The sequence below is a fragment of the Scyliorhinus torazame genome, chromosome 13 (assembly GCF_047496885.1).
Source record: "Scyliorhinus torazame isolate Kashiwa2021f chromosome 13, sScyTor2.1, whole genome shotgun sequence".
NCBI classification, from domain to species: domain Eukaryota; kingdom Metazoa; phylum Chordata; class Chondrichthyes; order Carcharhiniformes; family Scyliorhinidae; genus Scyliorhinus; species Scyliorhinus torazame.
The window spans coordinates 86650040-86669671 of record NC_092719.1 but is presented as its reverse complement, the minus strand read 5'-3'; the positions used below and the strand labels follow the sequence as shown (position 1 = coordinate 86669671).

The window sequence follows — 19632 nt, the reverse complement described above, 5'->3', positions numbered from 1 at the left end:
AGCCAGCCAAAGAAGGTGTAATTTTGATCTCTTTGCAATCTAAAGACTACCTATAGATCATTTGGATGAATTTGAAGTGATAACTGCTGTCAGTAGAGAATTTAAACCTGATGTGCTTCTTTTAAAAGGTTTTTTTTTGTCTCATGGATGTTAAAAGGAAAGTTTAAAGATTACTTGAGCATGGTGTATTCTTTGGGGGTTGTATTTGAATTGATGGTTGCTAAGATGTTCAGTGTGTGTTACAAAGAACAAAGAAATGTACAGCACAGGAACAGGCCCTTCGGCCCTCCAAGCCCGTGCCGACCATGCTGCCCAACTAAACTACAATCTTGTACATTTCCTGGGTCAGTATCCCTCTATTCCCATCCTATTCATGTATTTGTCAAGATGCCCCTTAAATGTCACTATCGTCCCTGCTTCCACCACCTCCTCCGGTAGCGAGTTCCAGGCACCCACTACCCTCTGTGTAAAAAAACTTGTCTCGTACATCTACTCTAAACCTTGCCCCCCTCACCTTAAACCTATGCCCCCTAGTAATTGACCCCTCTACCCAAGGGAAAAGCCTCTGACTATCCATTCTGTCTATGCCCCTCATAATTTTGTAGACCTCTATCAGGTCGCCCCTCAACCTCTGTCGTTCCAGTGAGAACAAACCGAGTTTAAAGGCGTAAAGTTTAAAGTTTAAAGTTTAGAGTTTAAAGTTTAAACCGCTCCTCATCGCTAATGCCCTCCACACCAGGCAACATTCTGGTAAATCTCTTCTGCACCTTCTCTAAAGCCTCCACATCCTTCTGGTAGTGTGGCGACCAGAATTCAACACTATACTCCAAGTGTGGCCTAACTAAGGTTACAACTGCAACATGACTTGCCAATTCTTATACTCAATGCCCCGGCCAATGAAGGCAAGCATACCGTATGCCTTCTTGACTACCTTCTCCACCTGTGCTGCCCCTTTCAGTGACCTGTGGACCTGTACACCTAGATCTCTCTGACTTTCAATACTCTTAAGGGTTCTACCATTCTAATGAATGGCTTAGATAGGATGGACGTAGGGAAGTTGTTTCCATTAGCAGGGGAGACTAGGACCCGGGGGCACAGCCTGAGAATAAAAGGGAGTCACTTCCGAACAGAGATGAGGAGAAATTTCTTCAGCCAGAGAGTGGTGGGTCTGTGGAATTCATTGCCACAGAGGGCGGTGGAGGCCGGGACGTTGAGTGTCTTCAAGACAGAAGTTGATGAATTCTTGATTTCTCGAGGAATTAAGGACTATGGAGAGAGAGCGGGTAAATGGAGTTGAAATTAGCCATGATTGAATGGTGGAGTGGACTCGATGGGCCGAATGGCCTTACTTCAGCTCCTATGTCTTATGGTCTTATTCACTGTACATTCCCTACCTGCATTAGACCTTCCAAAATGCATTACCTCACATTTGTCCGGATTAAACTCCATCTGCCATCTCTCCGCCCAAGTCTCCAAACAATCTAAATCCTGCTGTATCCTCTGACAGTCCTCATCGCTATCCGCAATTCCACTAACCTTTGTGTCGTCTGCAAACTTACTAATCAGACCAGTTACATTTTCCTCCAAATCATTTACATATACTACAAACAGCAAAGGTCCCAGCACTGATCCCTGTGGAACACCACTGGTCACAGCCCTTTAATTAGAAAAGCACCCTTCCATTGCTGCTCTCTGCCTTCTATGACCTAGCCAGTTCTGTATCCACCTTGCCAGCTCACCCCTGATCCCGTGGGACTTCACCTTTTGTACTAGTCTATCATGAGGGACCTTGTCAAAGGCCTTACTGAAGTCCATATAGACAACATCCACTGCCCTACCTGCATCAATCATCTTTGTGACCTCCTCGAAAAACTCTTTCAAGTTAGTGAGACACGACCTCCCCTTCACAAAACCATGCTGGCTCTCACTAATACGTCCATTTGCTTCCAAATGGGAGTAGATCCTGTCTCGAAGAATTCTCTCCAGTAATTTCCCTACCACTGAAGTAAGGCTCACCGGCCTGTAGTTCCCTGGATTATCCTTGCTACCCTTCTTAAACAGAGGAACAACATTGGCTATTCTCCAGTCCTCCGGGACATCACCTGAAGACAGTGAGGATCCAAAGATTTCTGTCAAGGCCTCAGCAATTTCCTCTCCAGCCTCCTTCAGTATTCTGGGGTAGATCCCATCAGGCCCTGGGGACTTATCTACCTTAATATTTTTTAAGACGCCCAACACCTCGTCTTTTTGGATCTCAATGTGACCCAGGCCATCTACACACCCTTCTCCTGACTCAACATCTACCAATTCCTTTTCTTTGGTGAATACTGATGCAAAGTATTCATTTAGTACCTTGCCCATTTCCTCTGGCTCCACACATAGATTCCCTTGCCTATCCTTCAGTGGGCCAACCCTTTCCCAGGCTACCCTCTTGCTTTTTATGTACGTGTAAAAAGTCTTGGGATTTTCCTTAAATCTATTTGCCAATGACTTTTCGTGACCCCTTCTAGCCCTCCTGACTCCTTGCTTAAGTTCCTTCCTACTTTCCTTATATTCCACACAGGCTTTGTCTGTTCCCAGCCTCCTAGTACTGACAAATGCCTCCTTTTTCCTTTTTGACGAGGCCTACAATATCTCTCGTTATCCAAGATTCCCGAAATTTGCTATATTTATCCTTCTTCCTCACAGGAACATGCCGGTCCTGAATTCCTTTCAACTGACACTTGAAAGCCTCCCACATGTCAGATGTTGATTTGCCCTCAAACATCCGCCCCCAATCTAGGTTCTTCAGTTCCCGCCTAATATTGTTATAATTAGTCTTCCCCCAGTTTAGCACATTCTCCCTAGGACCATTCTTATCCTTGTCCAGCAGCACTTTAAAACTTACTGAATTGTGGTCACTGTTCCCGAAATGCTCCCCTACTGAAACTTCTACCACCTGGCCGGGCTCATTCCCCAATACCAGGTCCAGTACCGCCCCTTCCCTAGTTGGACTGTTTGCATATTGTTTTAAGAAGCCCTCCTGGATGCTCCTTACAAACTCTGCCCCGTCTAAGCCCCTGGCACTAAGTGAGTCCCAGTCAATATTGGGGAAGTTGAAGTCTCCCATCACAACCCTGTTGTTTTTACTCGTTTCCAAAATCTGTCTACCTATCTGCTCCTCTATCTCCCGCTGGCTGTTGGGAGGCCTGTAGTAAACCCCCAACATTGTGACTGCACCCTTCTTATTCCTAATCTCTACCCATATAGCCTCACTGCCCTCTGAGGTGTCCTCCCGTAGTACAGCTGTGATATCCTCCCTAACCAGTAGCGCAATTCCGCCACCACTTTTACATCCCCCTCTTTCCCGCCTGAAACATCTAAATCCTGGAACGTTTAGCTGCCAATCCTGCCCTTCCCTCAACCAGGTCTCTGTAATGGCAACAACATCATAGTTCCAAGTACTAATCCAAGCTCTAAGTTCATCTGCCTTACCCGTAATACTTCTTGCATTAAAACATATGCACTTCAGGCCACCAGACCCGGTGTGTTCAGCAACTTCTCCCTGTCTGCTCTGCCTCAGAGCCACACTGTCCCTATTCCCTAGTTCTCCCTCAATGCTCTCACCTTCTGACCTATTGTTCCCGTGCCCACCCCCCTGCCATACTAGTTTAAACCCTCCCGTGTGACACTAGCAAACCTCGCGGCCGGGATATTTATGCCTCTCCAGTTTAGATGCAACCCGTCCTTCTTATACAAGTCACACCTGCCCCGGAAGAGCTCCCAGTGGTCCAGATAACGGAAACCCTCCCTCCTACACCAGCTGTTTAGCCACGTGTTTAGCTGCTCTATGTTCCTATTTCTAGCCTCACTGGCACGTGGCACAGGGAGTAATCCCGAGATTACAACCTTAGAGGCCCTGTCTTTTAACTTTCTGCCTAGCTCCCTGAACTCCTGCTGCAGGACCTCATGACCCTTCCTATGTCGTTAGTACCAATATGTACAACGACCTCTGCCTGTTTGCCCTCCCCTTCAGGATGCCCTCTACCCGTTCGGAGACATCCTGGACCCTGGCACCAGGGAGGCAACATACCATCTTGGAGTCTCTTTCACGTCCACAGAAGCGTCTATCTGTGCCCCTGACTATAGAGTCCCCTATTACTATTGCTCTTTTGCGCTTTGCCCCTCCCTTCTGAACATCAGAGCCAGCCGTGGTGCCACTGCTCTGGCTGCTGCTGTTTTCCCCTGATAGGCTATCCCCCCCCGACAGTATCCAAAGTGGTATACCTGTTCGAGAGGGGGACAACCACAGGGGATTCCTGCACTGACTGCCTGCCCTTTCTGGTGGTCACCCATTTCTCTGCCTGCACCTTGGGTGTGACCACATTTACATAACTGCTATCTATGACGCTTTCCGCCACCTGCATGCTCCTAAGTGCATCCAACTGCTGCTCCAACCGAACCATGCGGTCTGTGAGGAGCTCCAGTTGGATGCACTTTCTGCAGATGAAGCCATCCGGGACGCTGGAAGCCTCCCGGACCTGCCACATCTCACAGTCAGAGCACTTAAAAAGTTCACAGAAGAAACATTGTTTAAAAAATACTTTTAGATGTCTGTTAAATTTTTGAGTCTTTTTATTGGAGTTTATACCGGTCGGAACTTCCATCGAGGGACGAGGTGAGACAACACTTTTTGGATGGGTTAGAGTTTCCAAGGGTAGGAAGGCAGGGGCGCAGGGATTGGGGCCCCAATAGGTTTACGGGAGGTGATGAAGTGCGTGGGGTGGATGCAGTCCAGGAAAGCCTCGGGTCCAGACGGATTCCCAGCCTAATTCTACAAGTGATTTGGCTTGCTACTGGGTCTCTTTCTGGTGCGGAAGTACAATGAAGAGCTGGGGGAGAAGGGCATGCGTCCCCCCCACCCCTCCGCCCCCCCCCCCCGCCCACGCAGTCGCAAGCATCCATCTCACAAAGACTTGGAACAAAGTACATTTTACGGGCCAATCTCACTTCTGAATGTGTATGCGACACTCCTGGCAAAGATCTTGGCCACACGAATCAAGAGGTGTGTGCCGGGTGTGGCAGGGGAACATCAGACCAGGTTTGTTAAGGTTAGGCTACTAGCAGAGGCTATTGGATGTAATTATGTCCACAGGAGGGAGGGTGTGGAAGTGGTGATGTCAATGGCTGCCGTGAAGGCATTTGACTGAGTGGAATGGGTGTACTTGTTTGATATTTTGGAACAGTTTAGATTTGGTCAGGGGTTAGATTATTGTACAAGATCCTGAAGCAGTCTGACTAATAGGGTTAACTCTAAGTACTTCACCTTGTGTGACGAGACAGAGGTGCCCACTCTCTTATTTTCTCTTTGCCCTTGTGATTGAGGATTGAGCCATTGGCGACGGCTCTCCGGATATGCAGGTAATGGAGTGGTATTGAGCCGAGGGTGGGGTGGGGGGGGGGGGGGGGTTTAACCCTGTATGCAGACAACCTCCCGCTGTATATTTCAAACCCCATGAAGTGCCTCATTAAGATACTGGTGATTCTAAAAAGAGTTTGGCATTTTCCCTGGTTATAAGCTCAACACGACAAAAAGTAAGGTATTCCCGATCAGCACATGAGGGGAAGAGGGTTGTTTGAGTGAACCTCCCTTCCGCTTGGTAAGATCGAGCTTTCGATATCTGGGGATACATGTGGTACGGGATTGGGCTCAGCTCCATAAGCTAAATTTGATGAGCGTTATGGAGGGAATGAAAGAGAATTTCAAGAGATGGGATGTGTTGCTACTGTTCCTGGTGGGGCAAATTCAGATAATAAAAATGGCGATTCTGTCGTAATTCTTGATTATATTCCAGAATCTCCCAATCTTCCTGCTCAAATCGTTCTTTGACATGGTTAAGAAGCTGATCCTGAGCTTTGTGTGGGCAGGGAGGATTCCTCAAATCAAGAGAGCTTTCCTGCAGAGGGATAGACGAGGTGGTGGCCTGGCACCCAAACTTTATTATTGGGCTACAAACATTGTCATAGTCCGGAAGTAGATTGTAGACCAAGGATCAATATGGGACAGGGTAGAGGAAGCCTCATTAAAGGAGACCACCTTGAGGGCACTGGTTTCGGCGCCTCCACCGTTCTCGGAAATACATACTTATCAGAATTGGTGGTATTTTCTACACTGAGGGTGTGGAATCAGTGCCGGCAACACTTTGGTGTGGAGGTCATGTATATGAAGGCTCCGGTTTGTGATAACCATACATTTGTCCCAGCAAGGCTAGATGCTAGGTTTAAGGACTGGGACCGACTGGGGATTAGATGCTTTGAGGACCTAATCATGGGAAGGAAATTTGCTGACTTGACTGAGCTGGCAGATGTTTACCAATTACCTAATGGTAATGGGTTTGAGATACCTCCAAAACAGGGCCTTTCTGAAAAAGGAGGTGGGTCCTTTCCCATGTTGCCACCCAGAGACTACAGGTTAGACTCTTAACGGAAGATGAAATTGGGAGGGGAATGGCAAGATATTTGACGTATATGGTGAAACAGTTGAGGAACAGTGGAGAACCTTCCAAGTGATTTTTCACAGTGCTCAGCAAAGGTTTATACCAACAAAAAGGAAGGACGGGAAAAAGATGGAAAATCGATCGTGGATATCTGAGGAAATAAGGGAGAGTATCAAATTGAAGGAAAAAGCATACAAAGTGGCAAAGATTAGTGGGAGGCTAGAGGACTGGGAAATCTTTAGGGGGCAACAGAAAGCTACTAAAAAAGCTATAAAGAAGAGTAAGATAGATTATGAGTGTAAACTTGCTCAGAATATAAAAAGATAGTAAAAGTTTCTACAAATATATAAAACAAAAAACAGTGGCTCAGGTAAATATTGGTCCTTTAGAGGATAAGAAGGGAGATTTAATAATGGGAGATGAGGAAATGGCTGAGGAACTGAAGAGGTTTTTTTGGGTAGGTTTTCACAGTGGAAGACACAAATAACATGCCAGTGACTGATGGAAATGAGGCTATGACAGGTGAGGACCTTGAGATGATTGTTATCACTAAGGAGGTAGTGATATGCAAGCTAATGGGGCTAAAGTCTCCTGACTCTGATGGAATGCATCCCAGAGTGCTAAAAGAGATGGCTAGGGAAATTGCAAATGCACTAGTGATAATTTACCAAAATTCACTAGACTCTGGGGTGGTCCAGGCGGATTGGAAATTAGCAAACGTGACACCACTGTTTAAAAAAGGAGGCAGACAGAAAGCGGGTCATTATAGGCTAGTTAGCTTAACTTCGGTAGTAGGGAAGATGCTGGAATCTATCAAGGAAGAAATAGCGAGGTATCTGGATGGAAATTGGCCCATTGGGCAGACGCAGCATGGGTTCATAAAGGGAAGGTCATGCCTAACTAATTTAGTGGAATTTTTTGAGGACATTCCCAGTGCGGTAGATAACGGGGAGCCAATGGATGTGGTATATCTGGATTTCCAGAAAGCTTTGACAAGGTGCCACACAAAAGGTTGTTGCATAAGATAAAGATGCATGGCATTGAGGGGAAAGTAGTCGCATGGATAGAGGATTGGTTAATTCATAGAAAGCAAAGAGTGGGAATTAATGGGTGTTTCTATGGTTGGCAATCAGTAGCTAGTGATGTCCCGCAGGGATCAGTGTTGGGCCCACAATTGTTCACAATTTACATAGATGATTTGGAGTTGGGAACCAAGTGCAATGTGTCCAAGTTTGCAGATGACACTAAGATGAGTGGTAAAGCAAAAAGTGCAGAGGATACCGGAAGTCTGCAGAGGGATTTGGATAGGTTAAGTGAATGGGCTAGTGTCTGGCAGATGGAATACAATGTTGACAAATGTGAGGTTATCCATTTTGGTCGGAATAACAGCAAAAGGGATTATTATTTCAATGATAAAATATTAAAACATGCTGCTGTGCAGAGAGACCTGGGTGTGCTGGTGCATGAGTTGCAAAAAGTTGGTTTTCAGGTGCAACAGGTGATTAAGAAGGCAAATGGAGTTTTGTCCTTCATTGCTAGAGGGATGGAGTTTAAGACGAGGGAGATTATGCTGCAATTGTATAAGGTGTTAATGAGGCCACACCTGGAGTATTGCGTTCAGTTTTGGTCTCCTTACCTGAGAAAGGGTGTACTGGCTCCGGAGGGTGTGCAGAAGAGATTCACTAGGTTAATCCCAGAGCTGAAGGGGTTGGATTACGAGGAGAGGTTGAGTAGACTGGGACTGTACTCATTGGAATTTAGAAGGATGCGGGAGGATCTTATAGAAACATATAAAATTATGAAGGGAATAGATAGGATAGATGCGGGCAGGTTGTTTCCACTGGCGGGTGAAAGCAGAACTAGGGGGCATAGCCTCAAAATAAGAGGAAGTAGATTGAGGACTGAGTTTAGGAGGAACTTCTTCATCCAAAGGGTTGTGAATCTATGGAATTCCTTGCCCATTGAAGCAGTTGAGGCTCCTTCATTAAATGTTTTTAAGATAAAGACAGATAGTTTTTTGAAGAATAAAGGGATCAAGGGTTATGGTGTATGGGCCGGAAAGTGGAGCTGAGTCCACAAAAGATCAGCCATGATCTCATTGAATGGCGGAGCAGGCTCGAGGGTCCAGATGTCCAACTCCTGCTCCTAGTTCTTATGTTCTTATGCAAATACAGAACTGGCCAAGAAGGGGGAAGCTTCTGGAGGCTATTAGGCCAAAATGGGGGGAGGAATTGAGGGGGAATTTGGAAAGAGGCACTGCTCAGGATTAATGCCTCCTCATCATGCACCATACTAAGTTTTATTCAATTCAGATTTTTATGTAGATCGCATATGACTTGGGGCAGAATGAGCCAATTCTTCCCGGGAGTGGACGACCATTGCATGCAGCATGCTGGTTCGTCGGTGAACCATACCCACATGTTCTGGGCTTGTCCAAATTTGGTGGTGTTCTGACAAATGTACTATCAAGGGTTTGGGAATGGAAGTCATGGTGTCCCCGTAGGTAGCAATCTGCGAAGTGTCTGATGATCTGGGTGCTCTGGTGGGGAAAGAAGCCAATACGGTGAATTTTATTGAACTGGCTGACCTCAGAACCCCCAAGTGGTGGGTTTTTGGGGCAGGACCCTGCTGAATTCCTTCACTTCAGAAAAATTAAGTTCACTATGAGAGGAATGGATGTGCGGTTCTCTATGAAGTGGAAGCTGTTCATGGAACTTCACCCCCTTCTTGTAGAGGGCCACCTTTATACGACTGTACCCGACTCTCCGCTTGGCCAGCTCTGCACCCTGGTCTTGGTAATCCGCAGCTCACCCCCCTCCCAGGTGCACTTCTTGGTCTGCCTCTCCCATCTCAGGATCTTTTCTTTATCCAGGAACGGATGCAGCCTCACCACCATCGCCCTCAACGGCTCCCCCACCTACAGCCTGCTTCTCAAAGTCCTGTGCGCTCGATCCACCTCGACGGGAAGGTCAAATGCCCCCTCCCCCATCAGCCTCTCCAGCATGCTCGCCACAAACTTGGCAGCCTCCGTTCCCTCGATGCCTTCAGGCATCCCAACAATCCTCATATTCTGCCTCCCTGAGCGGTTCTCGAGGCCCTCCAATTTCTCTCTCTGCCTTTTCTGGCTGCTTGTCACCATCCCCATCTCCGTCTCCAGCGAGGTCAGCCAATCTTAATGCTTCACCACCGACTCCTCCACCTTCTGGATCGCTATGCCTTGAGCTTCCTACCTCTCCTCCACTTGCTCAATCGCCACCTTAAGCGGCTGTACCCCCTTGGCCAAATCCTCCAAGGTCTCTTTCCTCGGCTGCTGGAATTTTCCATTTAAAAACTCCACCAGCTGCTCCGTGGACCACTGCCCCCTTGCCCTCTGCCATCTTTACCTGTGTCGTACCACAAAAACATTCCTGCTCCAACTGCTTTCTCTATCTTGTGGCACTTCTCGGTTGCTGATCACCGACCTCATCAGAGGAGGTTCCCTGGGAACTCATACACTTTTTGGTCTCAAACACCCCACCATTCGGGTGAGGAAGGACTGAAAAAGTCTACCTTCACTGGGGCCCCCCAAATGTATGACCATTCATTCTTTGGCTACCACCGGAAGTCCAACAAAGTGGTTTTTGATATGTAGGAAATACAGCAGCAGATTTGGCCACAGCTTGGTTCCACAAGCAACAATGTGATAATGATCACATTTAATACTTCTGTGAGCGAGGGCTCAGGAAAGGGAATTTAAGAGGGAGTAAGTGGGAGGCAGCAAGCGAGGTGGTGAGAGAGAAGCAGTGAAGGTACAGGATAGGCAAGTGATGAGCGATGACATGAATGTCGGGAGATGGATGCAGCCAATAAGAGGGAGAAAGAAGGAGGAAGCAGGAGGGATTCAAGGGCCAAGGAGGGTAGCAGTTGCCTCGAAAAGGACAGCGGGAAGTAAATAAAGTAGTGAGTTAGTAAGATAATAAGAAAATTTTGTGCCAATTAGATTCAAGTCAGCCAATAGGTTTTTAAGGTAAAAATTACAGAGCAGGAAGATAACCCAAACCTACTACAGGCGGGATCTACCAGCTGCGTCCTGCCAGAATGGGGGCAGGACAGCCAGTAGATCCCTGAAGAAGTCTCTCCCGGGATTCCCGATGGCCGTTACGCCTCGCGAGATCTAACCTGATCTCGGGAGATGTTGTGATCTGAATCCCGCCCGCAATGGGCTGGACCCAGTCTTGCACAGTTAAGTGAATTTAAGAACCCACTTAACTATGCTGATGCAGGAGCGATCGGCCACCCAGCATTTATTGACCTCGCCAAGGAGGTCCCAGCCAGGCACTGTTCAATACTGGCCCCCAGAAACGGGAACTGGCATACCAACACTTTTGGGGCCAATCTTCATGCTTCCAGGCGATCGGAGGCCCCTGGGTGGTCGGCCTCCGGGCAGGATGGCACCCTGGCACTGCTGGAACCACTGAGGCATCTTGGCAGTGCCAACTGGGTTCCAACCTTGCCCTGTTAATGTTCCCAGGTGGCACTGCCAGGCTGTCAGGGTGCCAGTGCCAAGATACCAGGCTGGCATCTTGCCCATGTAAGTTGGGATGCAAGGGATCCCCAAGGAATCCCCACTCCCAACAGATGAGTTGGCATGTTAGGACGGGTCTGGGGGTTGGATATGGTGGTTGGGAAATTGGGGCGCCTGCACTGAGGAGATTCGCTCGTCGGAGTTCCTCTGTGCAGGAAATGACACTAAGTGCGGTCTCAGAGGGCATTTCCTACCGGGGCATGAAAAAATACAGAGCGCCGTTAGTTATTGGGGTTGTTCCTAGAGCTAGAAGCACCAGGAACGACCCCACTAATCCCACCCAGAACGGACTGTGTTGTATTTTGGTTAGATTGCACCCTATATGTTTTCTTATGGGAAAGCATTTAGCACCTTTTCGTTTAGCACACGTACTTGTAGGAACACATTAGGTGTATCAAATGAAGGAAGATTGGGTAGCTTTGTTACAAATTTTGAACAACAAAAACTGTCCAGAGACAGAATCCTTCTTTAAAATGTAGAGATAAAACATTGCACAAAATTTCTCACCTTTGCTTTTCAGATCAGTCAAAACATCATCCACTGACTTCCCATGCATCGAGTTCTCAATTGCTAATTTCTCTTGGTCAATGGTGCTTTCCCATTTGTTCTAAAAAAACAAAAGTGTGAGAATATTTAGAAAAATGTCAGATTGTCATTATTACATAAAAGCAAATTACTGTGGATGTTGGAATCTGAAACAAGAACAAAAAATTCTGGACAACCTCAGCAGATCTGAAGCATTGTGCAGAGAAAAGGGAGCTAATATTTTGAGTCTGGATGACTCCTGGATGAGGTATCCAGATTCGAAACGTTAGCTCCCTTTTCTCTCCACAGGTGCTGTCAGACCTACTGAGGTTGTCCAGTATTTTCAGATTGTCATTTATTCTGTCTATATTGAAATGTGCCATTTCAATGAAAAAATCTCTCATTCATACGATTAATATCTCTCGAATAATTCCACAAAAATATCACCCATCCACCTATACAACTTAATTCTAGAATTAAAAGAATCGTATCTCTTAAATTTATACTCATGGCTTGCCTTTTAGGCCACAAGCGAACAGTGACTTTGGGGTCAGGACACCACTGTCATGTTAATTTTAGGTCCCAACTCTGCATCGTGTCAGCAATAAACGCGCCATTGTACATGATTGAAAATAATTGAAAATTAACTTAATTTGCCGAAAGTCGCATTGATCATCCAATTAGCAGCAACAATGCATGAGAAAGAAATGGGGCTCAGGAGGCAATGGCCCAATTTAAAGTGCGAGTGACAGCCAATGCTCGAGTCGTTGTTCATCTCAAGGATGGAAGGAGTAGCTGGAAGGGCAGGGGGCAGAGAGGACTCCCATTGCTGTTTTTTTCACACGGTGTTGCTGGAGAAAGTGTCACCTCAGAGACACATGCTTTTCACTGAGGCACAAGAGAGTCTGCAACGTTGAGCTAAAATACATGGTTGGACCAGCTCATGCGGTCAGCACCAGAAGAATGGTGAGGAGGAATTGGATCCAGTGCAGAAAAGGTTTCAATGACCAGCTTTGGTCTGGAAAGATGTGTCCAAACATATATCCAGTTGGCATGCCTCCTGGTCAAGATCACTCAGGTACAAAGAGCATCCTAAAATTACAGAGCTTTCTCAGCAGAGGAGAGGTGTATGCTCATTGGCATTGATGATCCAACAACATAGCTCATAACCTTAGCCCTTCAGGACATTTGGCTAAGTGCAGACTGCAACATCAGTCTACTTTGAATCATTAGTAAAAAGGTGGAAGGGGTCAACAGCGCGATCAAGTGGCATTTACTCAGCAATAATCTGCTCACTGACACTCAGTTTGGGTTCCCCAGAGTCACTCAGCTCCTGATCTCATCACAGCGTTGGTTCAAATATGGACAAAAAAATCTGAACTCTAGCGGTGAGGTGAGAGTGACTGTCCTTGGCATCAAGACAGCATTTGACCAAGTGTGACATCAACGAGCCACAGCAAAACTGGAGTCAATGGGAATCAAGGGGGAAATTCTCCGCTGGTTGGATCATACCTGGCACAAAGGAAGATGGTTGTGGTTCTTGGCGGTCAGTCATCTCAGCTCCAGCACATCACTGCAGGAGTTCCTCCGGGGAATGCCCCAGGCCCAACCATCTTGTTTCGTCAATGACCTTCCTTCCATCATAAGGTCAGAAGTGGGAATGTTCACTGATGACTGTAAAACGTTCATCACAATTCGCGACTCCTCAGATACTAAAGCAGTCTATATACAAATGCAATTAAACCTGAACAATATCCAGGTTTGGGCTGACAAAATGGCAAGTAACATTTACGCCACACAAGTGCCAAGCAATGATCACCTCCACCAAGAGACAACCAAACCATTGCCTCTGATATTCAGTGGCATTACCATCATTTAATCCCCCACTAGGGGCTGGTTTAGCACAGTGGGCTAAACAGCTGGCTAATAATGCAGAACAATGCCAGCAGCGCGGGTTCAATTCTGTACCAGCCTCCCTGAACAGGCACCGGAATGTGGCAACTGGGGCTTTTCACAGTAACTTCATTGAAGCCGACTTGTGACAATAAGCGATTGTTACTATCAACATCTCAGGGGTATTACCATTGACCAGAAATTGAAATGGACTCGCCATATAAATATTACAGGTACAAGAGCAAGTCAGAGGCTATAAATCCTGCAGCAACTAACTCGCCCCCTGAATCACCAAACCTGTCCAGAAGACCATAAGACATAGGAGTGGAAGTAAGGCCATTCGGCACATCGAGTCCACTCCACCATTCAATCATGGCTGATTTCAACTCCATTTACCCGCTCTCGCTCCATAGCCCTTAATTCCTCGAGAAATCAACAATTTATCAACTTCTGTCTTAAAGACACTCAACGTCCCGGCCTCCACCGCCCTCTGTGGCAATGAATTCCACAGACCCACCACTCTCTGGCTGAAGACATTTCTCCTCATCTCTGTTCTAAAGTGACTCCCTTTTATTCTAAGGCTGTGCCCCCAGGTCCTAGTCTCCCCTGTTAATGGAAACAACTTCCCTACATCCACCCTATCTAAGCCATTCATTATCTTGTAAGTTTCTATTAGATCTCCCCTCAACCTCCTAAACTCCAATGAATATAATCCCAGGATCCTCAGACGTTCATCGTATGTTAGGCCTACCATTCCTGGGATCATCCGTGTGAATCTCCGTGAGAATGATGTCCATAATCTACAAGACACAAGTCAGGAGTGTGATGGAATATTCTCCACTTGCTTGGAAGAGTGAAGCTCCAACAACACTCAAAAAGCTTGACACCATCCAGGACAAAGCAGCCTGCTCGATTGGCACCCCATCCACGAATATTCACTCCCGCCACCACCAACGCACAGCAGCAGCCATGTGTATCATCTACAAGAAGCACAACAGGAACTCACCAAGCCTCTTAGGCAGCACCATCCATACCCACAACCACTACCATCTAGAATGACAAAGTCAATAGACATATGGAAACACCACCAGCTGCAAGTTTTCCTACAAGGCCATCCTAACTTGGAGATATATCACTGTTCCTTTCCTGTCGCTGGGTCAAAAGCCTGGAATTTCCTTGCTAACAGCACTGTGGGTGTACCTGCAACACATGGACTGTAGCGGTTCAAGAAGACAGTTCACCACCACCTTCTTAAAGGCAGTTCGCAATGGGCAATGAATGTTGGCCCAGCCAGCGAATCCCACTTCCCTTAAAAATGACAGCGGCAAATTCAGCCATGTTGTCTTGCAAAGTATTTCTTGATAATATCTAAAGATTTGGACAAAATTCGGAGAGCTGTCTCACAGATGAGTGCACCAACAGCCTGATATAGTCCTAAACATGGCAACATCCTGGTGAACCTCCTCTGCACCCTCTCTAAAGCATCCACATCCTTCTGGTAATGTGGCGACCAGAACTGCACGCAGTATTCCAAATGTGGCCTAACCAAAGTCCTATACAACTGTAACATGACCTGCCAACTCTTATACACAATACCCCGTCCGATGAAGGCAAGCATGCTGTATGCTTTCTTGACCACTTGGAGTTTCAGCGGGAGCGGAGTGCAGGGGCTGCCGGTGGTGAGTATTTAGGTTTGAAACACTTACCTGGTCCCGTTTCTGTTCCTCTTTGCGGTTGTATTTTTTTTTTAAATTTTACTTTTTAAGGCGGGAACTGGAAGTTCGACTTCTGGGAAGCGGCGTGCAGGGGCTGCCGGTAGGTGAGTATTTAGGTTTAAAATAACTTACCTTGCAGGAGCACTCACTTGGAGTTTCAGTGGGAGCGGAGTGCAGAGGCTGCTGGTGGGTGAGTATTTAAGTTTAAAATAACTTACCTTGCAGGAGCAGCACTTGGGAGTTTCGGCGGGAGCGGAGTGCAGGGGCTGCCGGTAGGTGAGTATTTAAGTTTAAAATAACTTACCTTGCAGGAGCAGCACTTGGAGTTTCGGCGGGAGCGGAGTGCAGGGGCTGCCGGTAGGTGAGATTTAGGTTTGAAACACTTACCTGGTCCCGTTTCTGTTCCTCTTTGCTGTTGTATTTTCTTTTTTAAATTTTATTTTTTAAGGCGGGAACCGGAAGTTCGACCTGCGGACTTCTGGGAAGGTTTCCCCCCCCTCCCCTCACCAATAAATTCTGGTAGAGAGGAAACCCGAGACACTACACGTGCAGTGTCTCCCACCCGCCCTCCTCCTCTAACCTAATAATAAAACCCATTGGTGTGAGGTAAGTACCATATTATATTATTTTTTTCATTTTTTTAAAATTTATTTGTTAGCCAGATCTTGGTAGAAAGTTAGAGGGATGGAAGGGAAGGGAGTGCAATGTTCCTCCTGCAGGATGTTTGAGGTGAGGGATGCCGTTAGTGTCCCTGCTGATTTTACCTGCAGGAAGTGCAGCCATCTCCAGCTCCTCCAAGACCGAGTTAGGGAACTGGAGCTGGAGTTGGAAGAACTTCGGATCATTCGGGAGGCAGAGGGGGTCATAGATAGCAGCTTCAGGGAATTAGTTACACCAAAAGATTGGAGATAGATGGGTAACTGTAAGAGGGACTGGGAAGAAGCAGTCAGTGCAGGGATCCCCTGCGGTCGTTCCCCTGAGAAACAAGTATACCGTGGATACTTATGGGGGGGGGGGGGGGGGAAACTTACCAGGGGTAAGGGTACGGGCCTCTGGCACGGAGTCTGTCCCTGTTGCTCAGAAGGGAAGGGGGGAGAGGAGCAAAGCATTAGTAATTGGGGACTCGATAGTCAGGGGCACAGATAGGAGATTTTGTGGCAGCGAGAGAGACTCACGTTTGGTATGTTGCCTCCCAGGTGCAAGGGTACGTGATGTCTCGGATCGTGTTTTCCGGGTCCTTAAGGGGGAGGGGGAGCAGCCCCAAGTCGTGGTCCACATTGGCACTAACGACATAGGCAGGAAAGGGGACAAGGAGGTCAGGCAGGCTTTCAGGGAGCTAGGATGGAAGCTCAGAACTAGAACAAACAGAGTTGTTATCTCTGGGTTGTTGCCCGTGCCACGTGATAATGAGATGAGCAATAGGGAGAGAGAGCAATTAAACACGTGGCTACAGGGATGGTGCAGGCGGGAGGAATTCAGATTTCTGGATAACTGGGGCTCTTTCAGGGGAAGGTGGGACCTCTACAGACAGGATGGTCTACATCTGAACCTGAGGGGCACAAATATCCTGGGGGGGAGATTTGTTAGTGCTCTTTGGGGGGGTTTAAACTAATGCAGCAGGGGCATGGGAACCTGGATTGTAGTTTTAGGGTACGGGAGAATGAGAGTATAGAGGTCAGGAGCACAGATTTGACGTCGCAGGAGGGGGCCAGTGTTCAGGTTGGTGGTTTGAAGTGTGTCTACTTCAATGCCAGGAGTATACGAAATAAGGTAGGGGAACTGGCAGCATGGGTTGGTACCTGGGACTTCAATGCTGTGGCCATTTCGGAGACATGGATAGAGCAGGGACAGGAATGGATGTTGCAGGTTCCGGGGTTTAGGTGTTTTAGTAAGCTCAGAGAAGGAGGCAAAAGAGGGGGAGGTGTGGCGCTGCTAGTCAAGAGCAGTATTACGGTGGCGGAGAGGATGCTAGATGGGGACTCATCTTCCGAGGTAGTATGGGCTGAGGTTAGAAACAGGAAAGGAGAGGTCACCCTGTTGGGAGTTTTCTATAGGCCTCCAAATAGTTCTAGGGATGTAGAGGAAAGGATGGCGAGGATGATCCTGGATAAGAGCGAAAGTAACAGGGTAGTTATTATGGGAGACTTTAACTTTCCAAATATTGACTGGAAAAGATATAGTTCGAGTACATTAGATGGGTCGTTTTTTGTACAATGTGTGCAGGAGGGTTTCCTGACACAATATGTTGACAGGCCAACAAGAGGCGAGGCCACGTTGGATATGGTTTTGGGTAATGAACCAGGCCAGGTGTTGGATTTGGAGGTAGGAGAGCACTTTGGGGACAGTGACCACAATTCGGTGACGTTTACGTTAATGATGGAAAGGAATAAGTATACATCGCAGGGCAAGAGTTATAGCTGGGGGAAGGGCAATTATGATGCCATTAGACGTGACTTGGGGGGATAGGTTGGAGAAGTAGGCTGCAAGTGTTGGGCACACTGGATAAGTGGAGCTTGTTCAAGGAACAGCTACTGCGTGTTCTTGATAAGTACGTACCGGTCAGGCAGGGAGGAAGGCGTAGAGCGAGGGAACCGTGGTTTACCAAAGAAGTGGAATCTCTTGTTAAGAGGAAGAAGGAGGCTTATGTGAAGATGAGCTGTGAAGTTTCAGTTGGGGCGATGGATAGTTACAAGGTAGCGAGGAAGGACCTAAAGAGAGAGCTAAGACGAGCAAGGGGGGGACATGAGAAATATTTGGCAGGTAGGATCAAGGAAAACCCAAAAGCTTTCTATAGGTATGTCAGGAATAAGCAAATGACTAGGGTAAGAGTAGGGCCAGTCAAGGTAGGGATGGGAGGTTGTGTGTGGAGTCTGAAGAGATAGGCGAGATACTAAATGAATATTTTTCGTCAGTATTCACTCAGGAAAAAGATAATGTTGTGGAGGAGAATGCTGAGACCCAGGCTATTAGAATAAATGGCATTGAGGTACGTAGGGAAGAGGTGTTGGCAATTCTGGTCAGGCTGAAAATAGATAAGTCCCCGGGGCCTGATGGGATTTATCCTAGGATTCTCTGGGAGGCCAGGGAATAGATTGCTGGGCCTTTGGCTTTGATTTTTATGTCATCATTGGCTACAGGAATAGTGCCAGAGGACTGGAGGATAGCAAATGTGGTCCCTTTGTTCAAAAAGGGGAGTAGAGACAACCTCGGTAACTATAGACCGGTGAGCTTCACGTCTGTAGTGGGTAAAGTCTTGGAGGGGATTATAAGAGACAAGATTTATAATCATCTAGATAGGAATAATATCAGGGATAGTCAGCATGGCTTTGTGAAGGGTAGGTCATGCCTCACAAACCTTATCGAGTTCTTTGAGAAGGTGACTGAACCGGTAGACGAGGGTAGAGCAGTTGATGTGGTGTATATGGATTTCAGTAAAGCGTTTGATAAGGTTCCCAACGGTAGGCTATTGCAGAAAATACGGAGGCTGGGGATTGAGGGTGATTTAGAGATGTGGATCAGAAATTGGCTAGCTGAAAGAAGACAGAGGGTGGTGGTTGATGGGAAATGTTCAGAATGGAGTTCAGTTACAAGTGGCGTACGACAAGGATCTGTTCTGGGGCCGTTGCCGTTTGTAATTTTTATCAATGACCTAGAGGAGGGCGCAGAAGGGTGGGCGAGTAAATTTGCAGACGACACTAAAGTCGGTGGTGTTGTCGACAGTGTGGAAGGATGTAGCAGGTTACAGAGGGACATAGATAAGCTGTAGTTGGGCTGAGAGGTGGCAAATGGAGTTTAATGTAGAGAAGTGTGAGGTGATTCACTTTGGAAGGAATAACAGGAATGCGGAATATTTGGCTCATGGTAAAGTTCTTGGAAGTGTGGATGAGCAGAGGGATCTAGGTGTCCATGTACATAGATCCCTGAAAGTTGCCACCCAGGTTGATAGGGTTGTGAAGAAGGCCTATGGAGTGTTGGCCTTTATTGGTAGAGGGATTGAGTTCCGGAGTCAGGAGGTCATGTTGCAGCTGTACAAAACTCTGGTACGGCCGCATTTGGAGTATTGCGTACAGTTCTGGTCACCGCATTATAGGAAGGACGTGGAGGCTTTGGAGCGGGTGCAGAGGAGATTTACCAGGATGTTGCCTGGTATGGAGGGAAAATCTTATGAGGAAAGGCTGATGGACTTGAGGTTGTTTTCGTTGGAGAGAAGAAGGTTAAGAGGAGACTTAATAGAGGCATACAAAATGATCAGGGGGTTAGATAGGGTGGACAGTGAGAGCCTTCTCCCGCGGATGGAAATGGCTGGCACGAGGGGACATAGCTTTAAACTGAGGGGTAATAGATATAGGACAGAGGTCAGAGTTAGGTTCTTTACGCAAAGAGTGGTGAGGCCGTGGAATGCCCTACCTGCAACAGTAGTGAACTCACCAACATTGAGGGCATTTAAAAGTTTAATGGA

General features: G+C 47.2%; 1 protein-coding gene across 2 annotated transcripts in view; it reads right to left on the bottom strand.

Moving 5' to 3' along the window:
* LOC140388177 (cilia- and flagella-associated protein 54-like) overlaps positions 1–19632 on the bottom strand; it is a 948449-nt gene that overhangs the window by 572553 nt on the left and 356264 nt on the right. For both annotated transcript variants that reach the window (XM_072471937.1, XM_072471938.1), the window contains exon 17: positions 11548–11647. In XM_072471937.1, coding sequence (XP_072328038.1) covers positions 11548–11647 — 100 coding nt within the window. The remainder of the gene's footprint in view (positions 1–11547; positions 11648–19632) is intronic.